This window comes from Panthera tigris, chromosome A2 (assembly GCF_018350195.1).
Source record: "Panthera tigris isolate Pti1 chromosome A2, P.tigris_Pti1_mat1.1, whole genome shotgun sequence".
NCBI classification, from domain to species: domain Eukaryota; kingdom Metazoa; phylum Chordata; class Mammalia; order Carnivora; family Felidae; genus Panthera; species Panthera tigris.
Window position 1 is genome coordinate 85,488,687 of NC_056661.1, and position 27,769 is coordinate 85,516,455.

The window sequence follows — 27,769 nt, forward strand, 5'->3', positions numbered from 1 at the left end:
TAATTACTAGAAAAAAGGGTGATGGAAAATATGATCTGTGCATAGAAGAACATTACTTTTATTTATCAGGTTCACACCCATCTGGGGCAATCTCCTCACTACCTTACAGCCTTAATCAAAATCCCAAGGGGATGTGTGAACTCAGGCATGGGGCAATAATGGCTGTCTTTGAGTTGTGAATATTGGTTAAATATTCCATAGGAATATGGGACAACTAAATTGGTAAGAGAAAATGAATAGTGATTTCACACTTTCATATATTATAAACTGTGGTCTTGTCATGTATTAACATTACAGACCTAATGTTCCTTTATATTTAGTGCTATATAATGAATTTAAAGATGACGAATCTATTAAGAGCATTAACCATTAATTTTACAGAATTGCATTAATCACTGTAAACAAATTATATACATACCTTTGGCTGAAGATTTGGATGTAATAAAACATAACCATTAGGATCAATTGCAAAATAATAGCCATTGGGGCAGAGCTGGAAAAAAAAAAAAAAAATCCCTGGGTCACAGTCAGAAATCACATTCTTTAAAGATAAAAAATTCTTAACACATTTTAAAGCATGAAGAAAGACAGCATAGTATCTTTATATTATTTTAAAGATCTTAACATTTAGTTCATTCAGTAAGTTAACTACATGATTTTTGAGGATTACTTAAATGTTTTATAGACAGCTAAATTAGTACAGAGCTCTAAAATAAAAAGATACCCAAAGAGTAAACTTCATCTTACTGTAAAACGTGGTGTTAGTCGCTTAATATCTTCCAAAGATACATCAACCCCCATCACACCAAGAATTAGCTGGTTCTATAATAAAAGATAGCAAAAAGGTAGTCTATTTTGGATTTAAAAAATGCACATATTTCTACACAATTATTATATATGTTCATCCTTGTGCTTGACAATAGTTATATTCCAATCTAGCTTAAACATTTTTAAGGGTGAAACAGCTTTTGATATCAATTTACAATGATTCCCACCTTTGTTTACCCAGGACTTTATCATTGTAAATGCAATCCTGATGACTGTGGCTAAAATAGAAAATGTAGGGTTTTTTTTTTGTTTTTTTTTTAAGTAGACACAATGCTCAGCATGGAGCCCAACATGGGGCTCGAACTCACAACCCTTAAACCAAGACCTAAGCTGAAATCAAGAGTTGGACACTTAACCTACTGAGCCACCCAGGTGCCCCAGGAAATTTATTCGATGCCCCTTGTACTCATTATCTCTAATATTTAATTGCTACTGTACAGTCAGTTGTAGCTGTATGTGTGTTTGAGAGATACCAAACATGGGCATCCAAGCTTTAATTGCAAGTCAACAAGGGCTATGTGGCAAACTGCTATCATAATCTTCTCAGGGACATGAAAGACGAAAATGGTGTTAAAATTTAGAATCAGGAATTTCAGTTTTAAATAGAATTATATAAACTAAAAAATAAATTAAGATGTTACAACGAAAATTATAAAATCCATTCAATAGTTACCATGAGAACACCATAAATTTTGTGTAGGTGCACAAATAGTGAGAAAGTTATATCAACTATATTCTTTTGTCATGGACCAATTCTGGTCTCAGCAAACCCTCCAAATTAAAGCAATTCCTTAGTCCATCTGGATAGTTACAGAATTACTCCTTTATGGGTTAAATTATTTAGAACCCAGAGATCTTTTAGAATGACAATGGGTTCCTGGGGCCCCTGGGTGGCTCAGTCAGATAAGAATCCAACTCTTGATTTTGGCCCAGGTCATGATCTCCCGATTCATGGGTTTGAGCCCCACATAGGGCTCAGTGCTGACCATGTGGAGCCTGCTTAGAATTCTCTCTCTCTGCCCTTCCCCTTCCCCCTCAAATAAAGAAACTTAAAAAAAAACAAAACAAAACAAAAAAAAAAACAACTAACATTTTTGATGGCCACATTATAAAAGTAAAGAGTTCAACTGAAATTTATAATAACTGAACAAATAGTAAGTGCAACAGACTTCATTTTGCCATAAACTGGAAATAAATTCCCCTCCAGTCTGGAATGTCAAACAAAGCCTAAAATGAATATATAATGTTAAAAAAAAAAAAATCTTAACTTGTCCTGCAATCTAAAATTCTTTCTGATGCAATTTAAGAAATAGGAATGCAACCCTACTTTAAAATCAAAAGTATTTTAAAAATGAGTGGAATCTAACAAGTAAAATTTTTCAGAATTTTTAAGTTGGTAGCATCTCATTGCATTGACAATATTTCCAGTGCTGCAGAAATCAACATTTTTATGACACTCATGTAGTATTTTTCTTCAATCTTTAAAAAACAGAAAACAAAATAGAGCTCTTCATTTTTTAAAAATATTTTTTTGAGAGCTATTCATTTTATATCAGATGCTTAAGTTACATGATGATTTAAAAACAAAACAAAACAAAAACTACTGTCTGAACGGGAGCTGGAGGAGGAATGTTTCAATAAAAATACATACATACAGCAGAGACAAACATTACCATGGTTTTGTTCTTTGGATTTTTCTTTCTGAGCTCCATGGATATCTTAGATACATTTAAAAAATGTGCACACAATAGTATTGCCCATCTGTCATGTAATTACTCCCAGGGACTGAACTTGTGTTCTCATCAGTTCATAGTTAAACAGAGTTAAGTTGAATCCTGACTCTGGGGAATCAGAGAACTTGACCTGCATTTCCTTTTTCCCAGGTGGTTATCACATAGGCAGCTGTTGCCTCTTACTTCTGGTCTCACAAGACAGTTACATTCTATGTATTTCCTTATAGAAATATCTTATCCACACTGAGCTTTGACGTCACAGTTTATCATTTATTATTATTAATTTTATCAATTAACTTTTAACCTTTAAGTTTGTCTTATTTTCAACTTGGCCAGTTATGTTGAAGACCGGAAGAGTTCCAGTAATGACAAGTCCTAGTTCCTAAAAATAGATTCAGAAAGAAAAAGGCAAATTAGACTTACAATTTAAACTTTGTCATTCTGAATTAGTCTTTGGTATTTGACACTGCATTTTATGGTTACATTATAAAGAGACACAAATACCTAGTAAATGATTTTGAAAGCTTTTTCACAATGTTTGTCTTTAAAAAATCAATTAAAACATCTGAGAAATAATGAGAGTCTATTAGGCAGCTATTGAAGCCCACAACCTCTACAATAATAGTCTGAGAGAGCACTGCAAATAACTTAAAATTATAAAAACTCAAATTACACTAAATATTTCAGTAACCCTGCCCCTCCACTCTTTTGTTCACAGGGATTCCATGAACAGAGTGATATTAAAATACTGTTATATAATTTGTTTGCCTTCCTTTGTGTAGTTTCACTCTTAATTTTTTCATGCCCTGAGCCAAAGGCTTCATGTTAAATCATAAATGTATAGCAGAATGAAGAGAAGAAACAAGTTATCGATATCACATCTGCAATCATCTGGTAAATATTATGCTGTTCTAAACAAGCAATAATGCTTCTAAACACCCTCTAAGACAAATAGTATTTTTTGACAAAGTCAAATAATGTAGCTAACTGTAAGCATCAAATGCAATAGTCTGGTCATGAAGCAGTTTAGTCTAACAAAAGTAATGACCTAGTGTCATCCAGCATGTTGATCATTTCAAATATTAAATGAATCCACGGAGATTCGTTGAAATAAGGCGATTTTCAAGTCAGAGGGTTTTTTGTTTTTGTTTTTGTTTTTTTAATTACTGCTATCTGCAGCCATTTTATATATATATATACACACACACACATATATATGTATATATATGTATATATGCATATATGTATATATATTTATTTACCATTATTACCATATATATTATATATTTATTTACCATTATTTCATGTCAAAACTACATTTTCAAAAAAAAATCACTTTAAAATAATTTAAAAATTATTATTAAAAATTTCAAACTTGCTGAGAAAATATTAGTAATTGTGTGAATAATGACCCCAAATCCAAATCTCATGACCCTTGTTCTAATTCCAGAAATATCCTGGCTTCACAGAGAAATTGGTTTATAATTGTGCATGTGAGAAACCCCAAAACAATGGGAACTGAATTTAAAGAGGAAGAACAAACAGAGAGAGAAAGGCTTTCAACAGAACAAGATACCAAACTGTTTGGGACAAATACAATTAAGGAATCAACCACACATAATTGGTGCATGATGATATACATGTGGGCTCTCTCTTCAGTTCTAAGCACGAATATTCAACAATGGAAACATCCTTCAAAATGCAAATTCATATTCACAATGAAAACTTTCTACCTCAATAAAATCAGATTAGAGATAACTCATAAAACTGGACTCCAAAACACAATTCAGTAAATATTCCTTTTGGAGAGATTTCTATTCGTTATAATGCATAGTTTTAAAAAAGCTAGCATGATACACGATAAAGTGTATATGAGGCAATCATTTTCTGCACATCACTTTGCATTTCTACAGAGTATGGTAATGTGCTTCTAAATATGGTAACATGTGCCCTAAAATGAGACACTAGACTTCTAACATAGGAGATGAAATCATCAATGAACTCATTGGTACCCAATTTCCATTTCCTTCTTCATTGATTAAGCAGACAAAAAATTTGTACAAATTCCTAGGGAATAATTTAGAGAAATAAGACAAGATTTCTGCCCTCCTGGAATTTATCTGGTATTTTTATATTTTCTTGATTCCAACTCTTTTCATCTCTTTTTTTTTATCCAAAGAATCTCACTTTATCTCCCAAATAAAATGAACCCTCCACAATATTGTTCCAGTCTGCTCCTGTTCTTAACTCCCATTAGTTCTAAAAGTGAGTGAGGTACCATTTTCCAACATACCCAGCCCTTGCCTAACTCATACTATACCCTCTTTGTGTGGTTTCACTAGTTCCCACCAATTGTAGAAACTTTACCTTGATTCATATGTTCAGCTAAACTGTCACCATCTTTTAAACTCACCCTACACCACCCCCAAATATATGGCTTCTTTCTTCTGAATTTCCAGAGTTCTTTTCATTTTTTTTCATTATATTTTGTCTTGGAACGTGTTTACATTTTTTTTCTTAATGTAACCAAGATATACTGACCAGCATATATTGCGAATCTGCCACATGCAGCGATTACAGACAAGTAATTAGAAATACAAGACCATCACTTTTCATTCTCAAGTTGGTAAAAGAATGCTCTACGTGTCTCCTGACTAGCCAATTCATGTGCCTCTTTTTTTTTTTTCTTGCTTTACATTTAGTTTCAGCTTATAGAACAGCATGTTTAGAACCAGAATCTCTTCCTAATGTCATCTGTGCTATCAGTGAGAACCTTACCAACAATGTAGACGTGCTGGTTAATGAACTTCTGGTCATAGGAAATCCTACAGGGCATAATTATTGACTCCTCCTATCATACTCTGTCCTGTGATGGATTCGGAAAAATGAAACATTTTGGCCATAGCTTTAGATGACCATGTGACCTTAAATAAATATGTGATGTCAAGAAGGAACACTGGATAGTAATTTTAGCTAGGATTTGAGGTAAGCAAGCTTCACTTTATCTTTCTTAGCATGCAAAGCTGCTGTTAATAGTGCCTATTTTTCTTCCAACTTCCTGTATATGTTTATTTTACAAGAACCAAATGATAAGTAATTGTAAATGGACTGCGTGTTGCCCTTTGGGGTCACGATTGCATTCAGGGAAGTAGTATCAGCATATAATTGTACTCCAAGGAGGAAAAAGGGTTAGTGAATCAGCATTTACTTTTCAGGGCTTAGGATTTTGGTTCTCTGTGGTATGTTACACATTAGTCAAATCATTAATAAAGTCTTCTCATCAAGATTAAGCATATGTATATATCTTAAGCATGATATTTACTATTTGCAACTTTAATACAAGGAAAGTTGGAGTTACATTAGACAAGTTTTCTCAGTTTCAGCTCTAATGATCTTTTGAATAATTCTTTGTTGTATGTTGTATGCATGTGCATGGGGTGAGGGGACTGTCCTGTGTGGCATATGACATTTAGGAGCCTCCCTGGCCTCTACCCATGACATGTCAGCAGCAACCCCCGCCCATCCCAGTCACGACAACAGAAAATATCCATAGATATATCCAAATGACCTGTGAGTGGCAAAAACTCCTCCAGTTCAGAACCACTGCTTTGAAATATGATAGGATACTTAGATTAAAATTTGAGTTTCACAATGGACAACTTAACATGTTTTTGTTACATCACACCACATGTGATCATTTTAATGGCTTAGTTCCATAAAAATCTGGGGTTGAATCTCAAACAAGAGATGATATATAAAGAGGCTAATAGGTTCGTGATGATTTCAGAGTAGGGTCAGATTATCTGCCTATTTAATTGCATGTACTTCTGAGCCTTGTTGGGTCTGGCTTGAGTTGTGGAGGCAATACATGCTTCTGCCAACTGAAGTCTATTATTAAAATATTTCAAAATTTTTGCTTAAAGTCTGCAGTAGCAGGGACTCATTCACTTGACTTTAGGGTTTTGTTTTTTTTTACAGAAAAATTCAGAAAGTTATTGAAATGCCTGTAAATTCAAGATTTGAGTTGTGAAATTCCACACTCTCAACAGATCACCTAAAAAATAAAGTTAACACTTTACATGTATGGTTAGACAAGACGAGGTTTTTATGTATATTATCTAAATTCTAGCAAAGAAGGGTGTGATAGAAGGACTTTCAGAAAGGACTTAATGAATTGGAAAAGATAAATGTCACCTAGAGAGATGCAGAAACGAGCTGTGCGCTTTTGTTAGGACACTCTTTGGTTGAAAAGCCAATCTCTTACCAGTGCATCTAGATACACATTTGTCCACTGGACTTGCTTTGCTTTGTCCCCTGCTAAAACCATTGGTCTTCCCAGAACATCCAAGTACTCCTATATTTTAAAGAAAAAAAAAAAAAAAAAAAGGTTAGGGGGTTGAAAAAGAGAAATGCTGTAGTAAAAACAAAAACAAAAAACTCCACAGAAGAAAATTATCTAGAGTTAAAAATGAATATGGAATCAAAGTTATTAAGGGAGTAAGTGTATAATCATTTAATTGCTATTTTGGGTATACCATAAATGGTACGTGTACATACTTTGAATCAACAGTACTTAACTCATATTATTTATACAGTAGATCTACCCGTTTTTTTCTAATACCAAAACATTCTTTTTCTGAGGTACAGCCAATGATAGGTGAAATACGTTCCTTGTGAATTGTTTTATGTTAATCTAAACTATTTAAGGCTCTGTGATTTACTGGATGGAAGTGCACAAATTTGAAATCATAAAGCAGCCACATACTTGCTTTCATATCACAGACTGTTTGGCTGAAATTCAAAACTACATTTAAACATATCAAAAAATAAATGCAACACTGTGCCAAATAAGACATCAGACTCTAGTGCAGCTGCTGTTTCATTTCAACATAAAACACAGTCAGTATTCAGTTCCACAAATGCCATGTTATTTGTGCTACATCTTGCCTTAGTCTATTTTGTGGATCTTCAGTTATGTTTAAAATTGAGTAATGGTTTTAAATTGTAACTTATGAATGCTTGAAAATAATATATATTTATATTAACTTAGTTGCTTCAATCTACGAAGTTATTTAACAGGCATATTTTCAGTTGAATGGTTGTAGAAAAATTCTCTCCTCGTTGTAATTTTACTATGTTTGAGAGAGCCAGCAGGCTCCATGCTGTGTGTGCAGCCTGATGTAGGGCTCGATCTCACAACCACGAGACTATGAAACGAGGCAAAAGCCCAGAGTCAGGCACTAAACCAAATGAACCACCCAGGCACCTTGTAGGTTTATTTTACATAGGTAGATACATCTGCAGGGGTTATTTAGGAAGTATTTAAATTCTGATTAGAATCTTGTATAATTTGTTCAGATTAATTATTGCTTCCTTTTCTTTGTGGTACCTGCAACTGGAAGAAACTCACTTAAATGATCTGAAATGGGACCAAGTTCAAATTAAATGAAATGAGATTGCTAGTAAATTTTCATTTTACTTATTTTCTGTGATGTTTTTAACATCTGAAAAGAACACATGTAGCTTTTCACCTGAGTTTTGAATATTTGAAAACACTGGGAACCTTGATGTAATAATAATCAATATACATCACCATGATACTCATCATTTTATTACAAATATTATGGATCATTTTTTCATTCTCACCTGTTTTCTCCAATTGAACATATTTAAAACAGAAAAGAAACATCTTATTCTTTGCGAGAATAATTTCAACAAGTTTTAAATACCTTGTATTTAAAACTTGTAATAACTTGTAATCATACCTGAGTATTGATTCTTATAGCTCCAATGGAAGGAATTTCATAGTAATAACCTGAAACATATACATATTTTTATATATAGAGAGAACATCACAATAAATGACCACAACATTTTTTTCTGGCTTCAGAGGAGAAAAGGCCATGTTTTTTTCACTTTGAATTCAACAAATACTAATATATCAATATCATAGATGAATGTGGAAAATGTTTGCTTAATGCATATCCCTAACAAATGTACAGACTTTGTGACAAACTTCGCTACATAACTTAAAGTGCATCAAATAACTGTGATTTTTCTATAAAACAGTAGGGAACCTGGCATCATTTAAAATATTTGTATCATTGGAGAAATTATTAAAGATACATGATAATGGTATCTGACAATTATTGTATTCATATAGAATATTTGCCTACACAGGACTTTCCTAATAAACTGAGGTTCTTTTTATTGTTATATGATCAGTTTGTCAAATAACATCTTGTTTTGTTTTGTTTTCTGTGTATATGGGAAATATGGACTCACTACACAAAATCTGAATTACCTAGGAATGTGTAAGAAGACTTAAAAAAAAAACTTAACCACCTAGAAAAAATGTACAAACATGTCACACTTTCTCATATGTAAGTTTTATATAATTCATATATTCTTTCATTCTTATTTGATAAGTATTTACTTGATAAGTAGCATTAAGTATCTTTAAATGAAACACTCAATGATATTAATATACCATATCATATACCATATGATCAAATGTCTGAATTTTTATACACTGTCACATAATGTCAATGTTCTCTACAGAAAATTTGTTCAACATCTTAGGCTTGGTCTCTCTTCCAATAAACATTAGCTACAACTTTATATTAAATGATAAGATGTAGAACTAGCATCTATCAATTGTTTTTTAGTAGTAAATGTGGTGGAGAAAAGAGATCTGTTACCTTTATTTTCACAGGCCATCCACTGAATAGGTCCTCTGTCATAATTATGTTGGCCAACTGAAAATGTGAATACACGTACCTGGTGAAGTGAAAAAGAGGGATCTGTTAGGCTGCATAAAATGGAACCAAATGGCAACACAAAACAGCTCAACCAAAAAATAAAAGCATGCTTTTCAGGTAATTAATGGGACAAGAAAAATGAAGGCCAGTAAATCTTTCAGGAAGTCACCAGACAGAAACCACATAACCTATACTCAACACAGACTTTAGTTACTAAATTTGAGACGGCACTTGGGTGCCCCACACCATGTCCCAATCCTATGTCAGAATCATGACTAATGTTTCATTAGCAGAAATGGGATCTTTTGGGCCCAACCAGCTACACCTGTCTCACCTGGTTAAAACATATCCACATACCTAGCCACTGCAAAAAATAATAACTAAAAATAGTAATTCCCATTTCATAAATATGTGGGGTTCAAAAAAATTTTTTTAATGTTTGCTTATTTTTGAGAGAGACAGACAGAGCATGAGCGGGGGAGGGGCAGAGAGAGAGGGAGACACCAAATCTGAAGCAGGCTCCAGGCTCTGAGCTGTCAGCACAGAGCCCGACACGGGGCTCAAACTCATGGACTGTGAGATCATGACCTGAGCCGAAGTCGCCTGCCCGACTGAGCCACCCAGGTGCCCCTCATAAGTATGTGTTTAAAACAACATACAGAGAAAGGAGGTCATTATAATTTTAGTTGCTTAAGACAATCATAGTGATAGTTTCAACTACCTCTACACCATGAAAATATTTAGTACATACATATAGGATTGTGAAGTTGGTTATATTACTAACTTTCTACAAAGATGACTAGCATCTATAAATAAGTATGTTAAGCTTCTAGGATTTTTAAAGAGAATCAAAATATTGGCTGTTTCTAATGTGATGCAATACATGTAAATATTTTAAAACTATTCAATTCAACTGAGGTAGATTTTAAATTATAGGAATTTAAATGTTTACTGGAGGCCATTATACTTAATTATAAAATACTCTAATTTTATAATAATCTAGGATAAATTCAATGTCACAAATACTTAATAAAATGCCTATTTAGCATATATTGATTTTTACCAACTTAGTCATCTAAGAAAACCAGTATTTTAAGGTAAACATTTTAGCCTTTTCTAAAGATAAACATGCAGAAAATCACTTTTCCATGAATTCATGTTCTGGTTTGAACTATGTTAACAGCTTTTCTCTAATTCATGCCGATTGACTGTTTGAACTGACATTTTCTAATTGCTTTGCCTGTTTCATCTTTGCACATGACTGCAGAGCACAAATCTCAAAAGAGACTTCACATCTGTTTTCTGTTCCTCCACTGGTCGTGGCCACACAGAGATCACTTCATAACAATCCCGCCCCAAAATGTACATGGGAGATGTTGCTGTTTCACTTGTAAAGTTTTATGTGAGCCACCCTTAAGCTGCACAGGTTTGCCTCAGCTAGTTATGTGAGAAGCCATTTGGTGGACACATCTGAATTTTAATCATCTCAAATTCTAAGGGCAAGTGACACATTCTAGGTTGACAGAAGTCGGTGACATCTATTTACCTCCACTCCCTCAATTCCTCAAAATATCACTTCATTTTCTTAAATTTTTCATATATAGTTCATATTTCAATAGAGTGTCACTTCTTATGTAGCTGAACTTACTCCTAAATGGAAATATTTTTGTAAACAGGTATGCCACCCGACTGATAATTCAATTTAACTGCTGTACCTTAAACAATTGTCACATGAATTTAGGGAAAAAACCCAGATGCTCCAGAAGGCACTTGGGAGATCTCCTTCGTAATGAACACTTGAAAGCATGTCTCAAATTTTCAATTTAAAGCACTGCTTTGTCTTGGTGTCTCTCTTACCACAACAGTGTTCTGGTAAAATATTTTCCACAAAGTATTTTCAGATTAAAAAAAAATAAGGCTACATGAATTATTATATTTATATCCCTGGAAGGTAAGAATTTCTACTAACATAGGGGTTATACTTAGACACACAGCACATAATTCTGACTGATGCTAATTCATCAAACAGTCCAAATAAACACGACTCAGCCAAAAAAACCTACCAGTAAAAAACAAAACAAAAACTTCCCCCAAACAACAAAATACTTGTTGCTTTGTTTTACTCCAAAACTTTTGCCTAAGCCCCAGGTTTGCACATAGAAAGATCTGAGAAGTCATCCAAATTAAGAAATTCAGAATTGGAGCTGGGTGTAGAGGTGTAAAATTTTAAAGCACACTAAACATTTTGTGTGTGTGTGTGTGTGCATGCGTGCTTCTTTTGTGTTCATTTTCCACATATATCCTCAGCCATTTGACTGAAAGTGGCATTAATGGACTGATTTATTCCCATATTACAGATTTATAATCTGTACCCCTTTCCTTAAGTTTTATTTGCCTTACTGTAGACTTTGTTAAAGACACCATTGTTCTGAAATTTTCCTCCCAATGGTCACTAAAATCTTAAGAACTACAAATTCAACCTTCTTTTTGTAATTTCTGCAACTGCCTTACCATTACTATATTTCCAAGATCTTTCTAAAATACCTAAGATGCTTATTTTTCTCTTGGTAGATACACACATTGTGCACACACACACATGCATTGTATATATTTTAATCATTTTATAGAATGCTTAGAATTTTCTAATTTCATAAATATACACCTAGTTGAGAAAAAATTCAATATAAAGCACCCTAGCTTTTAAACTCTTTATATAACAGTGAAAAAAAACCAACATAAAAACTATTTCAATCCCAACTGCCACACTCCTGTTGCATTTGTTTTGCTTTACACATTTTGCCAAGTTATGTGAAAAGAATTTTAACTTCACTGATTTCATACACACGTGCAGTGTACATGTTATAGTGCATGTTCACAATAAACTCGTGAAATTTAAAAGACTATGTTTGCACCCTAACTTTCCACTTAGAATTTTAAATGGTTTCATTCTTCCTAGTCTATGCTATATTACTGCCACCCTGTGGAACAGTGAATAAAGTAACTCTAAAATTCCTAATGCTAAATCCACAGAGATGACAGCTGTCCCTTTATTCCTCTGACATTTTCCACTTCTTCAAAGGTATTGTTCTTGTTTAGTCATAAATTTGGGGAAATAGAACAAGAGTAGTTTCTTGAAATATGCCCAACGTAAGAATAAATCACATTCTCAAAGATCTCTATTGTTAGGGTTTTTAATTAGTATATTTGCACGGTCCTATTTAAAAACAAGTAAATGACATATAAAATCACTCAAAATACTTAATGAGTAGTCGCACAAGCTAACTATTTCATCTAAAGTCTCAAGCAAGTTACTTACTTTAAACCATGCCTACCAAGGCAAAGTCAACTTTGGTGGAGAAAAAATTTCTTTACTCATGCCTAGTAGTACATTTGTAATCACACTATGAGATTCGTGTAACAAATGCATACTGGAAACTTTCTAAGCGAAATAGTGCTAGACAATGTGTTAAATGTTCCCTCACTAATCTGGATGATTTTAGTTAAGCTCAAGTTTCAAAATGTTCGTTTCTTTGAGAGTCATATATGACTCAGTCATAAATGGGCTTAAAATTGTTTTTCATAATCCTGGAGATCAGAGAAGTAACATGGGAAGATAGTATTGGATAAATACTTGACTGGGCTGGAACAGTACTGTATATATCGTACCTGTTTAAGTGCCATATATATAAATGAAAATAAATATTAAATGACCAAAAAAATGAAGAGCTGCTTGAGTGGTTTCAACTTCTTACCATATGGATCGAAGACAGGCTTTGGTGTTATTCAAATTAAATCTGTTTATTATAACACGGAGCCTAAACTAGGCTAATAGTCAGCTAGCATACTGAAAATGTGGACAGTTTCATTACACTTATATCATGTTAAATCCCTAATCTTTTTATTTTATGTTATGCAGACTTGTTCAGTGAATGTCAGCAAACTTTTTAAGGCAGAATAAAGTATACTTAATACACGTACCTTTTATGTACTCTATTATTCTTAGGGAATGAAAACTTTCTCCTCAGTTTTGTCTCATGATTAGTTACATAAGCACATTCAAAAACGTCAGGTGTATAATTTTGCCTTCAGTTCCTTTAAAAACCAATTTTTCTCTTAACAGATTACTGTAATTCCAACAGTCTAATGTTGAATGTCAAGCCTGGCCCAGGTGACCAGAGAAAACTTTTAATTAACAACAAATTTGGAATATATTTAAAATATATTATTTTAATATTAAGTTTGATATTATTTTAAAAAATAAAATATATTATTAATTTGTTTCTTATAATACACCACTGTTTTATAACTTTATCCTACAATTTTGAACTTCTGCTAATCTGTTTTGTTTTGTTTTGTTTGTTGAAGACTAAAATACTTGTCTTCAATTAAGATTTTTCCAAAGCCACAGGGTCAACCTATTTTAAAAAGCCATAGGAATTTCTTGTTTCCCAGCAGAACCCAGTTACTGGAAACTGTCACCTCAACAATTATCAGTTACCCAGAGTTCAAGTTTAATTTACAATAGGCAAATCTCCAAGGAATAATGGAAATGAGACTATGAAGAAAAGAGGCCAATAAAACTAAAATAAAAACTTCAGCTATCGAAACATGTTAGAAAAATGATGTCAGAAATGGGTGTTATTAATTTACTGTGTGTACTAAAGTTTTTGGCATTAAGCCTATAAAAACACTAGATTGGACTGAATATTTTAGGAGAAATTTCTACAGCGGTTTCCATAATTCACAAGTGTACCAGAATCTGGAGCCTTCGAATAACCCACATCCCTAGTTTTATAGCATTATGAAATAAATAAAAGTGTCCAAATTCACCTTTCACACTTAATTTATTTTATAAAGCCCAACGATCTGAAAGCTACTTGCAGCCTGCAGAGTTTTGATGGCTTAGTTTAATCCATCTTAACCTCTTAACGCTGTGAAAAGCATGTCCCTTAGTGGTCAAGTCCGACTACACAGAAGGCTCTTGGGTGGGCAAATGATGATTGGCACAGCCACAAGGCGACCCGGGAAAAAGAGACAGATGACCAGCTACGTGCAGTCTGCGAGACGTTATGAAATTTGGATTACAGATCATTTAAATTCTTAACTCTGCCACTTAGTAGCTGTATGACTTTCAACAAGTTATTTAACTTCTCTCATTTTGGTTTTCGGATTTCCAAAATGGGGATGATGGTAATGGCAATAAAAATATTTTTATCCTATGATTATTCCCATTGTAAATGAAAGGATACATATAAAGCTCTTATGGTACATGGAAAATTATAAGATCAATCAATATGAACTATGGTAACGAAGAGGATGATGATGATGAAGAGAATTACAATTTCTAGAGTCAAATTATCAGTATTTCATGGGCAGCGTTTTCCATCAGTAACACAACAGCATTCCATGCCTCAAAAAGAATTCAAAATCATTCAAAATGACACCTTTCTAGAGGAGCAACTTTGGCTTGCTCTATTACATTTAGCAATAAATTAAAGACAAGACGCCAATATTGTCTAAATGCCACTGTGTCCATATGAGATATGTGTATAGGAAAGTTCCAGTCATCTGACAAAGGCAAGAATTTAGTCAAGGACTGTTGAATTTGTGCAAGCAAATAACATCAAACCACTTTAAAGAGGAAAACAAAATGCATTCGTTATATAGGTTTTGCAGTCGTCATCTTTTTTTAAAATTTTTTTAATGTTTATTTTATTTATTTTTGAGAGACAGAGAGAGACAGCGTGAGCAGGAGAGGGCAGAGAGAGAGAAAGGGAGACCCAGAATATGAAGCAGGCTCCAGGCTCCGAGCTGTCAGCACAGAGCCTGATGTGAGGCTTGAACCCACGAGCCGAGACATCGTGACCTGAGCCGAAGTCGACTGCTCAAAGAACCAAGCGGATTTATCTCTCCCATGTCCTCCATGTTGCATGCATAATGACATAGATACACGCCTTGGGATTATGTTGGTACTTAAAAATTATTAACAACGATTACAATGAATCACCCTCACGTTATCAGGTAATAAGGAAGCGATTTCTAGTTCTCCTACCCTGTGCATACATTTATAGTTCATGATAAAGGAAGAATAAGTGATGGGTACACTGCATTTCCAAGCAATCTGTAGCTTGGCCAAGACTATCATCAGCTGGGAGGTCGGAAAATAAGTGATAGACTGATTTAGTTCAGACATGCTTGGGTAAGGCCAAATACTTCATTGACACTGATAATGAGAACACTCATGAAAAACTGTGTGTCAGACTTATTAGAGTGTATGGAAAGATGCCATCAATACAATCATATTTTATATAAACTTAAACCTCCCTACTTATAAAATGATACACGCAAGAGTGGAACATTAATTCTGCTCCATATTTGAATTACATGGAAGTAAATATTGATGAGATGATTATTTTTAATTTTTTTTAATCTTTAAGTTTATTTTACTTATCTTTGAGAGAGGGAGAGAGAGAGCGCATGAGCAAGGAAGGGGCAGAGAGAGAGGGGAAGAGAGAGAATCCCAAGCAGTCTCTGCACTAATAGTGCGGAGCCAGATGGCAGGCTGGGTCCCACTAACTGTGAGAACATTACGTGAGCCAAAATCAGGAGTCGGCCTCTTAACTGACTGAGCCACCTAGGTGCCCCTAAATGATTATCTTTTAAAAGAAGAACAAAGTTATTGCATTGTTCTTACATTTTTTTTATTTTTGTATAGTTTACCTTAGGAGCAGATTGTGTATTTACAGGTATGTCTGCCATATCAGTAAACATTTAGCAACTACTATGCATCAAGCACTGTGCTACCCTCAAAGGATTCAAAAGTACATTTACAAATCGACAAAACCCCTAATTCATAGAGTTTGAAGCTCACCTCATAATGTGATGTTAAGATGATTTATTGTAATTGTCATCAATAAAGGTAAAATATCAACATAATCCCAAGGCATGTATCTATGTTATGCATCCACATGTAAGATGTGACAAGAATATCTGTTCGGTTCTTTAAGATAATATATATAAAACCTACAGGACTATTGCATTTTGCTTTTTTTTTTTTTTTTTTTTTAATTTTATTTGAGAGAGACAGACAGACAGACACAGTGGAGGGAGGGACAGAGGGCACAGAGAGAGAATCTCAATCTGAGAAAGAGAATCTGAGAGAGAATCTGCCCAGTGAAGAGCCTGACAAGGGGCTCAATCCCACAAGCCTTGGATTATGACCTGAGCCAAAACTAAGAATCGGACGCTCAACAGACTGAGTCACCTGGGCCACCCCTGTTTTTCTTTTTAAAGTTGTTCTGTGTTATTTTTTAGAACAAGTTCCTTCATAGAGGGAAGTTCAAAATAAGAGAGCAGATAAATAATTAATCAAAAATGGTAACCTGAGAGAATGAAAACAGAGGAAAGATGATGCTGAACACAGAATGATAAAGGGGTATGTGGGAAAGGGAGTGCTCTATGCTCTAGGAAGACTGAGCAGATATCTATGGTAACTGGAATGCTTAATCTGAGAAGAAAGCAGCTTCAGAAAAAGCAGAAGGGCGTGCCTCTTTAGGTCCATGGATTTAACACAAACAAAAGGCCATCCTGATTCTCGGTGATACAATTCTATCCAGAGATTAATTCAAGTGTATTTTCTTTACATTTTCTGTATGTCTTCTTATATACTGTGTGCTTCATGTAATACTCAACTTCCATTTTTCACTAGATTTTAGATAGTAAGGATTCTGTAAAATGTTTGGTAGTAGTATTACTCACACCTGAAGAGAATGCATCTGATAATATTTTCCTTAGTTCAGGGAATAAAGTATCAACATTAATTTTATACTAAGAGAAACAAGTGTAAATAAATCTGTCAGAGAGGAAGACAGAAAGACATACACACACACACACACACACACAACATGACTTTGATATGGATAATCTCTCTGCTGAGAGGCCAATGTTACTGGTAATTCCTGTTATCAACTCTACAGTAACTCCAGCATAAATAACACATTTGGTTTTTTTTGAACAAAGGCATATTTTCTATTCTAAAGCTGAAAAGCTCTTAGTAACTGCTGCAAGTGGCAAAATGTCTAAAATGAAGCTTTTTAGAAGCAGTGCATTTGTTACCCGGTATTATAATGTTTTACAAATCTGAGCGCCGCATATATTTAAACACTGCTTCCAAAGGCTTCATTCTTGCCCGATGGAGAAGCCAGGCAAAGACAGTAGAGAAGGCAACAAATCACTTTCCTTACCATCTGTTGAAAAATTAATTGACAATTTTCACTGTTACTATATAAAACACATACCCAGATTCCATAATTTGTAACTTGGTTTAGATTTTAGTGGGCTACAGATTATTTCTTTCTACTATGGATCTGACAAATAGGAAAGACTTTGCTAATCATTTTTTAAATAACTAAAAAAAGTAACAATGCATCTGTCACACCGTTATAATTTTAGCGACACTTTATTTTGAAATCCATGCATCATATTTTCCATTTGTTCTTATTCAATTTACTGGTTATTTTGAAATTTTCACATTATAAATTTTTGATGCTTTTGCATTTTTTGATTAATTCTGAGAAGCAAGCTAGGCATCAGAGGACTATTTTCTAACTGGCTAGACAATCTTAAGCGTGTACTGTTAACCAATCTTTTTGCCATTCTACAGAAAATCAAGTATCTTTAATTTTGCTAGGCCTGGGAATTATCTTTCAACTCTGTGTCTGGTTTCACTTTCCTTTATTCATTTGTTTGGATTCTGTGATAGAGTTCATTTTAGTTTTGGCACCATTTTTAAGGAAGTGTCGTACACGCGGATGAACCCTAAGGAACGGGACTGCTGCAGGTAAAGATCGTAACGTGAATGCATTTTAATATGGAACAGCTGTGTGAAGAGATTAACATGGACTCAGTTTTAAAGCCGTACCTATCTATAATCAGGTAGATTAATTCCCAAGAGTAATACACTTCCAAAGAATCCAAACATTTTGTTCTAATTCTTAAACCTTTTGGCCTCATTAAATTGTGCTGTATATCTGCAGCCTCATTCATCAGCTCTCCGGATGCACCTCATCACACTTACCTGGGTTGCTCTGAATGATTTCTAATGTCATCTGGGTGAAAAATGAATGTAAATGAAGCATTCAGCAGCCACGTTTATGCCAAGCAAGAGGCTTGGGGCGGGGGGGGGGGGGGGGGGGGGGGAAGCAGAATTCAAAGAGTAGTTTCAGAGTTTTCTGTTAAAGCTCATCCAACTTTATGACTTGGTAATTTTGATATTTTTTGAAAACACAAGGGAACTTTGTTTTAAAGGACGTCTTTTAAAATAAAGTTATAATCAAATAGAGAATTTTTAAGAGTACTGAAAGCATTTTACTACATCTATCAAACTTTATTTTTGCACACTGGCCATTCGAAAAATAACATGGCTAGGGAAATTCTGAGTAATAGATTATGTAACAAATATCAATTATGCAGGTATGGGATTGGTAATACAGGGTTCTAGATCCTGTCACTATAAACATCTTTACTGCAAGCAATTTCACTGCAAACATTTTGCGGTGTAAATATTGGCTTTAAGGCAATTTCACCGTAAAAGATAAAATCATGAAATATAAAAGAGGGTCATTCATTTAAAAAGACACAACGAAAGATGGAAAATGAGTAACAAGATGTAAAGGAATTTATTTTGTGTAATACAAAATATTTGAATTCGTTCCAAACGTATAATGTGGATTCAGAGCGATACTGCAAAATTCACTGCTCTTATTTCGTGGGTTAACCTAAACACTGGTCTTCAAAGTCATTGATTCATTGTGTTATACTTGTTTTGGTTTTTTTGCTTGTTCATTTGTCTCTTCCCTCGGCATAATACTTTTTTTTTCCTCCTTTGTTTGTTAAAATCTCTTCCTTTGTTAAGAGAGGTATCAGTTTCCAAATACTAGGATGCATAATTGTCACTCAGTTTGCATTTTTTGTGTGTGCTGTGAAAGCCTTCTACACTGTTGTTTCTTCTTGGCATACTGGCACATATCCACTGATGGACATTCCAAAGTTCTATAGGAAATGTGGGTTTACAACTCTGTGTCACAGTATATACCACTGTGAGGGCTAACAGTTATGTAATACAGAAATACATAGAATAATCACAATTATACAGAATTATACAGTATAATACAGAAATACACACAATAATGCATTGAAGGAGAAAGAAATCTAACTTTCAACCAGTTTGAAAAAACAGAACTGTCAAACCAAACTACCAATCAATTATTTTTTTTTATCTCTTATGGCAAAATTGCCTTACGGCCATTTAGTTATGAGGTGAAAATAATTGCAAAGAAAATCCTTGTGGCAAAGATGTTTATGGGATTTTTGCTTATGGCAAAAACACTGAACATTCTGGGTCATGTACACCCTTCCGTGACAAAGGTAGACAATTAATTATCTTCCATATCAGTATCTGTGGGCTGTGACTCTCTCAGACTGAGTGGGTGGGTGGGTGGGTGGGAGGTAGGGAATTGTGAATAAGAAGGAGAAGTTAGAAAGGGGTCCTCAAATTCATTCACAGCCATTTGAAGTCATATATGAAGTGCGTATATATATATATATATATACACACTACTTTTGGTGGGTATATATACATACTCTATGCACACATATGCCCTTAGCAAAAGCAATTAACTATACAAAATGATGTCTTGACCAAAGAAAAATACACTCGAAGGTCTGACTTAAAAGTGATCATCTGCTATCATCTATTCACTGTTAATTGATATGGAACATGCAAATACCAACAGATGATTTTTTTTGTTTAATAAAGTTTTCCCACATGAGAAAATGCGGGAAGCCATTACACTTCAAGGTAGAGTTCGTAAGAAGGACAAGACAGCAATTTTGCCATAAACGTAATTACTACTTGTTCAGTTCAGGAAGCTATGATCTGCATCTATCTGTCCCTCCTCTTTCAAGGATCTCTGTCAATTATTTTTCTGTTTTGTATCTATAAGCTTTCCCTGTATGTCTCTTTATTAACCTGTAACACAGAATAATGAATTAGCTCTTCCATCTTTAAAAACAAAGTATGGAGATACACACACACACACCCATACCTGTGTGTGTATCTAAACTATGACCTTGAGTTGATGGTCTTAATTCCCCTGTGATATTTGCAAATATTTTAGAAAAAAATGTTTTATATTCAGATTTCTCTTTTCTCACCCCTCGTTTACTTCTCAACCACCAGCTGGCTTTTATTCATACAATTTTATATTAGAAAGCTCATGCCAAAGTAGCACACATGGTCTCTTGTTACTGGAGATACAATGGACAGAGGGGATGCCCATTTTAAAATAGATATAGGGGTGCCTGGGTGGCTCAGTCGGTAGGCATCCAGCTTCAGCTCAGGTCATGATCTCACGGCTTGTGAGTTTAAGCCCCACAAGCTGTACTGACAGCTTGGAGCCTGGAACCTGCTTCAGATTCTGTGTCTCTCTCTCTCTCTCTCTCTCTCTCTCTCTCTGAAGTAAATAAACATTAAAATGTTTTCAAAAATAGATATAGGGGCACCTGGGTGGCTCAGTGGGTTAAGCGTCTGACTTTGGCTCAGGTCATGATCTCACATTTGGTGGGTTCGGGCCCTGCATTGGGCTCTGTGCTGACAGCTCGGAGCCTGGAGCCTGCTTCGGATTCTGTGTCTCCCCCTCTCTTTACCCATTCTCCACTCATGCTCTATTTCTGTCTCAAAAATAAATAAAAATTAAAAAAAATTAAATACGCATAAATTTGTATGGATATATCTGTGTATGTAGGTAAGCATATATGTATAAGTGTGCTTATCACAAAAACTTTGCTACAGCCACTGAAATTAGAATCACAGAAACAATCAAGTATCTAATTCCAAGAACATCTTAATGTTTATGTGAGGTAAAAATAACAATTAAATATTGCAGAAACTAAGCATTAATTTTCAAAGTTGCTTTGGCATTAATACAAGTGTGTGCCCTTAAGAAAAGTGTGTGTCCATAAAGCACGGGAGTCAGTATGTGAGCAAACAGAGAGACTGTTGCATAAGACTGGATTCATTAGTTTCACAAAAGTGAATGTGATATGAATCGTTTATCATGTGGTTTACTATGTCACAAAATGCTTTGTTTAAAAGTTTAGTTCCTATAAAAGGTGAAGGGGATGAGAAGCAGTGTTTCAAGATATTAATATTTAGACTGGACTTTTTTAGGATGCATAGAAGGAAAAATGGCTTTAAACCAGTAAATTCTTCATTTATTCAATTAAACAATTTGTGATAGTAGAGGATAAAAACTATTGCTTTCCTGATGACATAAATCCTCTTGTATTAAAACAAGGAAAAAAAAAACGTTTATGCTATGCCTTCAAGACATGTTATTGTGTTAATCCTGGATGCAAATACAGTTTTCAAGGAGAAAAAAATTACAAATGTAGATGAAAATTACTTCTCTTTTTATACATTTTTTATTAATTTAAATTTGTTAAAATATATACTCCTTAAAATCAAGATTTGTCTGTGACAAATTCTGACATAATATGTAAAATACATTGCCACATTAAGAATTCTTCCATTTTATTTTTAATTTTTTTTTAACGTTTATTTATTTTTGAGAGACAGAGAGAGACAGAGCCCAAGGAGGAGAGCTGAAGCAGGCTCCAGCTCCGAGCTGTCAGCACAGAGCCAGACACGGGGCTTGAACTCACCAATTGTGAGATCATGACATGAGTTGAAGTCGGTCGCTTAACTGACTGAGCCACCAGGGTGCCCCAAGAATCCTTCCATTTTAAAAGAAGAAAAATATCCAGAAGTAAGTGAGATTCCCGGTGGTAGGTTTGGATGATACATTAATAAAATAAAAGATGATTTATCTAAACTTGTATCTGTTTAAAAACAGTGATATAAATGGTGGGGCTTGTACTTATATACTTCTATCGTAAAATCATATTCTTAAAATTATGACTAAATTTAAGGTGCCAAAAGGTCACTTCCAAATGATGAAAGTAAGATTAACTACTAGAATTTTGAGATACAGTTGAATTTTGATTACATTTGTTTTATTTGAGTTCTTTAAAATATGGTAATGTTAGAATTATTTAGAACATTTAAATAAGCTGAAAATTCCTTGCCCCAAGTTATTTTCATAATTACATATTTGTCCTATAATAGAAATCCTGCTTCCAACTTTTGTTAGATAGTCTCAATTTATTTACTGTCATGCATTAAAAACTATCTCCAAATCTGAACTCGCTGCTGGATACCTAGAGTTCAGAGGTAAACAAAACACAGGCCCAGTCTTGTGGGATCTAGTAATCCAGAGAGGGGACCAAGGAGAGCTCCCATGGGGAGAGTACAGTGTAAGGGACATGTAGGATCCCATACAGTGTGCTTTGGGATCAGAGCACAAGCATCCAAACAAACCTGAAGGGGAGGGGGGTGTCAGGGACATCCTCTAGGGGGTGATGATTGCCCTGAATTTTGAAAAATGAGAAGTTAGTAAGTAAGGTAATTAAATATACATTATATCTTAGATTAATGCACCTGGATCTTCCCATTTCTTTTCATTCTGATACTTTTTTGGAAAGAACTATTTATAACATCAAGTTATCATCTGAAAGTATTCGGTCAATGGTTCAATTTATTAACTTTTTCAAAAGAAATGGTTTCTCTATACAATTAAAATCACTAGGTCCTTAGGAAAAAAAGAGAAAAAAACCTCAACCTATGGATGAAACTTATGTCATAACATAATTACAGTATATGTAAGTATTCAAAGAGTTGAGTATTAAAAAGATTTGTAGTGAATTTGATGTTTTATGTGTGTGTATGTTTTCAATTCTTCGATCATAGTGCAATCACATATAGGCTAAAAAGCACCTAGGAGTATTCAAAGTATTCTAAAAAATTTCGTCAATACTGTACCCAATTATTCACAGTAATGTGTCTGCAAAACTATCTAAATATATGAATTCATCTTTTCCCTCTCTCCTTTTAATTCCTAAAATACATATAAAACAATCTACTAGAGCTCATGATGAACTACACGTCTCCAAATGGTGAAAACAGCAACTAAAACCAAAGCGAATTGGCATTTTCTTCAATAGAGAGTTCTTCTGGATCAATGTGTAATATCTGTTGGAATTCTTGAAACACAAGAAACAGCTTATGATTTATCATTACGTTCCTAATGGATCCTTAGCATTTTAGAAAACCGAATTAAGAATCATTCTCTTATCAAATGTGAAGAGTCAGTCAGAAAGTTGAAATAAGCTGATGGTAGGATTGCTAGAAAGATAGTTAGTTACAGTTGATATCCTCTGCAGTATCAGCAGGTTTAGGTACATGGATGAACGTTCGAAATAGGTCTCCCAACAATACTTTTTTCTGCAGTTACATAATCACTGAAACAAATACATTACAACCTCAAAATTCCTGTCTTCACATTCCTCATTCCTTATGGAAATAGCATACTTTAAAAATATTATGCATATTAAAGAATTTGTCTAATATATTCTATTGAGTGTGTAAAACTGAATAAAGGAAACTTCCTCGAAAATGGTGTTGGGAAGCCAGAAGGGGAAGGGGGAGGTCTCAGGCCCTAACACCCCTCATCAGGTGCAGATCCCAATAAGAAGAAGTACTTTGCATTTGCAACAAAAACAGCCTACTTTCCCACTCCAGCAGGAGAAAGAATTTCTCTTTGCCCAGGAATGAGCTCAGCCAATAACAAAATATCTCAACTCAGCCAAGGAGAAACCATCGCCACCCTGAACGCTGGCTTTCCTCCAGTGGGTTTTGGCTCAAGCAGTGGTTTGCAACTCTCTTTTTTTTCCCTGCAGAGTTCCTCTTCTTTGATATGGATACTTGCCTACCGCTTGCCATAGCTTACATGTCCTGAGCTGGAATTCTTCTGCTATTCCTGAATAAACCCATTTTGCTGATAAAATAACTGGCTGTTTTACTTTTTTTTTTTTAATGTTTATTTATTTTTGACAGAGAGAGACAGAGCATGAGTGGGGGAGGGGCAGAGAGAGAGAGGGAGACACAGAATTGGAAGTAGGCTCCAGGCTCTGAGCTGTCTGCACAGAGCCCGACACGGTGCTTGAACTCACAGACCGCGAGATCATGATCTGAGCTGGTCAGACACTCAACCAACTGAGCCACCCAGGCGCCCCTGGCTGTTTTACTTTGAAAGTTGACAAAATAAAAATGATTTTCAAATAAGGGTGCAATTTTTGCTGTTATAAATTGCTTCATTTGGAAATCTACAGAACAACGTCTATGAAGATAATTTTTAGACATATGTAGGAAGTTTTAGTATTACTATAATAATTAAATGATCACAAAGTTTTCCTAGAAAAGCTTAAACTGTTCCTATTTTTCCATTCTCTTCTGGTTACTCTCTTCCTATAACATTTTCTCATACAGAATTTATACATAAGAAACAGATAGGATTTTATAGGTCCAAATTATTTTATTAATAAATTAGATAGAAGGTAATCAAGGATCACATAAAAAGTATTATGCTGAATAATTCTGTAACTGTGTCAGTGGTTTATAATCCATGATCCGTATGACTTTATAATCAGCATGCTTATTTCCCCTCTTAGTGACCCTCCCTCACATCTCTTTAAAAACCACGTACATTGATACCAAAATGAAAGAAAATACTAGAAAATCACTCACTTTTTTATCTTTGTTGTATTTGGCAAATATCTCCTGGGCTCTCTCTTCTCCTCCATCCGTGAACAACATGATAATCTTATTGCAATTGGCTCTAGAAACATTATACTGTAAATAAAATTTAAAAAATGTGTATCATTCACACACAAAAAGGTAAGGAATATGAAGCAATAAGGAAAGAGCACGAACAGACTGCAAGGAAGGGTATAGTATCTGTTCAGTAAGTATACTCTAAAGAACCAGTTCTCGGGTCAGGCCAGACCCATCTCTACAAGGGACTCTCCTCACCCCCCAGATATCCATGGGTGTCACTTCCTTTCGGTCTTTGATCAAGTGTCACCTATCAGTGAAGAATTTGCTGAAAATGGCTTTAAAAAAAATTTTTTTTAACGTTTATTTATTTTTGAGACAGAGAGAGACAGAGCATGAACGGGGGAGGGTCACAGAGAGAGGGAGACACAGAATCTGAAACAGGCTCCAGGCTCTGAGCTGTCAGCACAGAGCCCGACGCGGGGCTCGAACCCACCGACCGCGAGATCGTGACCTGAGCCGAAGTCGGACGCTTAACCGACCAAGCCACCCAGGTGCCCCAAAATGGCTTTAAATTGTACTCTTTCTCCCAGGTTGTATTTTTCTTCATAGCATTTTACATTGTTTTATGTATACAGTATGTATTTTATTTGTTTGCATTTTGTTGGCTTCCCATGATTGAATGTTAAGTGCTGTAAGGGCATGAAGTTTTGTCTTGTCTGATCGTGAAGAGCCTGGCATGTAATAACCTCTCAGTGGTTGATTAATAAATGGATTTTAAATGAATGGTTATGTCAGTTTTATGCCTCTGTAATTGTACCAGAAACATATAAGTGGTATTAATGAAAAATGTGCATACCCTTCCACATGTATTTTCAATCCACTGACAAACATTTTTGCTCCCTGTCCTCTTCCTTCACCGTATTTTATTCACTTTACCGCCCAAAACTGCAAACTTCTAGTTGATCCCTAACACCCAGCACTCTTTTGTATCTTTGTAAAGGCTGATACCTAATCCCAGAATATCCTCCTATCCTGTCTCAATCTGCCACACATATTCGAATCCTGAAAGACTCAATTCCAAAGATAAATCCTCCCTTAAACCTTCAGGTCCCCAAAGAGTCAGACAGAGGAAAACAGTGATTAGCACCAAAGGGCCACTAAGATGAAGAACTAATTTAGAAAGCTGGAGCTCTCTGAGGTCTGAAATCATCATCTCAAGCTCCTACTGTTGTGAAATGTGTTTGCACAAGTGTTGAGAATAAAAGATTTCACTACTTTACGAACGCTCAGCTTCTCTGAAAATGTCAAGCCTCCAGCTCAGTACTGCTGAATGGAGGTATAATGCAAGCCAAATTTGTCATTTAAAAATTTTAAAAGCCACACTAAAGAATGTCTGAAAAATATCTGAAATTAATTCTACTAATATATTTTATTTAACCTAGTCACCCCCAAAATATTATCAATTGAACATGTAATCCATATGGAAATTATTGAGATAATATACATTTTTTTTTTCTTTCACAGTAACTCTTCAAATTCTGGTGTGTATTTTATGTTTATAATGCATTTCAATTCAAACCAGCCGCATTTCAAGTCTCAACAGCCACATGAGACTTTGAGTAACATAAAGGCCATCACAGCCCTGGCCTTAAAATGATTACTATTTTTGAAAGAAATCATTCATTCTCTTGTAGTATTTAGGTTTCTTAAAAAAAAAAAAAAAACAAACATATCTCACTTTTCAAAGAAGATAAATCTCATTTCCTGTTGTAAAAGTTAATCAAGATAATATTATGCTCTACTGATGAAAAGATCCCATTTCATATAATGGCATCCCATTGACTAGGCCATTAGAACACTGGCAGTTAAAGCTTTAAACCAAGTATTATGAAAACTCAAATACTGACTAATATAATTTGTCATATTCAAGCATAGTTCTTTAAAGAAAGCCATCTGAAAATTGGACTTATCAAAAAGTTTCATATTTTATCATCAAAATGCTTTTGTGAAAGGTGATGAAAATCCCTTAACTAGAATTAATTTATTTGATGATTTCATTTTATCTACATATATGAGATGGGCAAAATAACACGTACCTAAAAGACTGTTTCATAAAGTGATTCAAGATTCTTCCTTAGGACTTGGTTTCAATTTTGGAAGTAATGTTGGTATTGTTATTACTCAACACAAATACGAGGGTGGGTAAGGACATTGGGTCGTGCTGATCATTTGTGTAATTAGAATAGTAATGTTTCCCAAGAGAGAGAGATATTAGGACATACAAAAAAGGCAGAATGAAGAAATGTTTTGCTTTCAACAAGATTTTTCCCCAGGAGGAGCCTCCTTAGTAGACACGTGGTCCAGCAAAGTCAGCAACTAGTCAAAGGAAGTGCAACTATCTAAAGAATCACGCAATCATAACAATTATATGTTACCGATTTGTAACAAATTAAGAAAAGGAAAGAACTCGACTATTTCAATAAAACGACAGTACAGTTGGTAACTTATTTTGTTATTTCATAACATATTATGTATCTTCTTGCTTATCCTTGTATTCTGTGTGGCCAGTATACAGCCCAGAATCTATCATACTTATACTTTTTTTTTTTTGAAAAATGCATCTCCGTATATTTGTAATATTTTCTGAAATGCAACCGAGGACTAATTCAAATCTTAATTTAAGGCGTACTGTGGGATAAATGATACGTTTAATT

The 27,769-nt window shown here is 34.5% G+C and overlaps 1 protein-coding gene across 5 annotated transcripts in view; it reads right to left on the reverse strand.

The window, feature by feature from the left end:
• CACNA2D1 (calcium voltage-gated channel auxiliary subunit alpha2delta 1) overlaps positions 1-27,769 on the reverse strand; it is a 497,531-nt gene that overhangs the window by 60,085 nt on the left and 409,677 nt on the right. For all 5 annotated transcript variants that reach the window (XR_006210876.1, XM_042965363.1, XM_042965360.1 and 2 more), the window contains exons 12-18: positions 25,026-25,130; positions 9,263-9,341; positions 8,327-8,376; positions 6,826-6,915; positions 2,866-2,943; positions 748-822; positions 419-493 (exon numbers count right to left, since the gene is read on the reverse strand). Coding sequence is in view for 4 of the 5 variants with exons in the window: in XM_042965363.1 (XP_042821297.1) it covers positions 419-493; positions 748-822; positions 2,866-2,943; positions 6,826-6,915; positions 8,327-8,376; positions 9,263-9,341; positions 25,026-25,130 (552 nt within the window). In the remaining variant the exon portion in view is untranslated. The remainder of the gene's footprint in view (positions 1-418; positions 494-747; positions 823-2,865; positions 2,944-6,825; positions 6,916-8,326; positions 8,377-9,262; positions 9,342-25,025; positions 25,131-27,769) is intronic.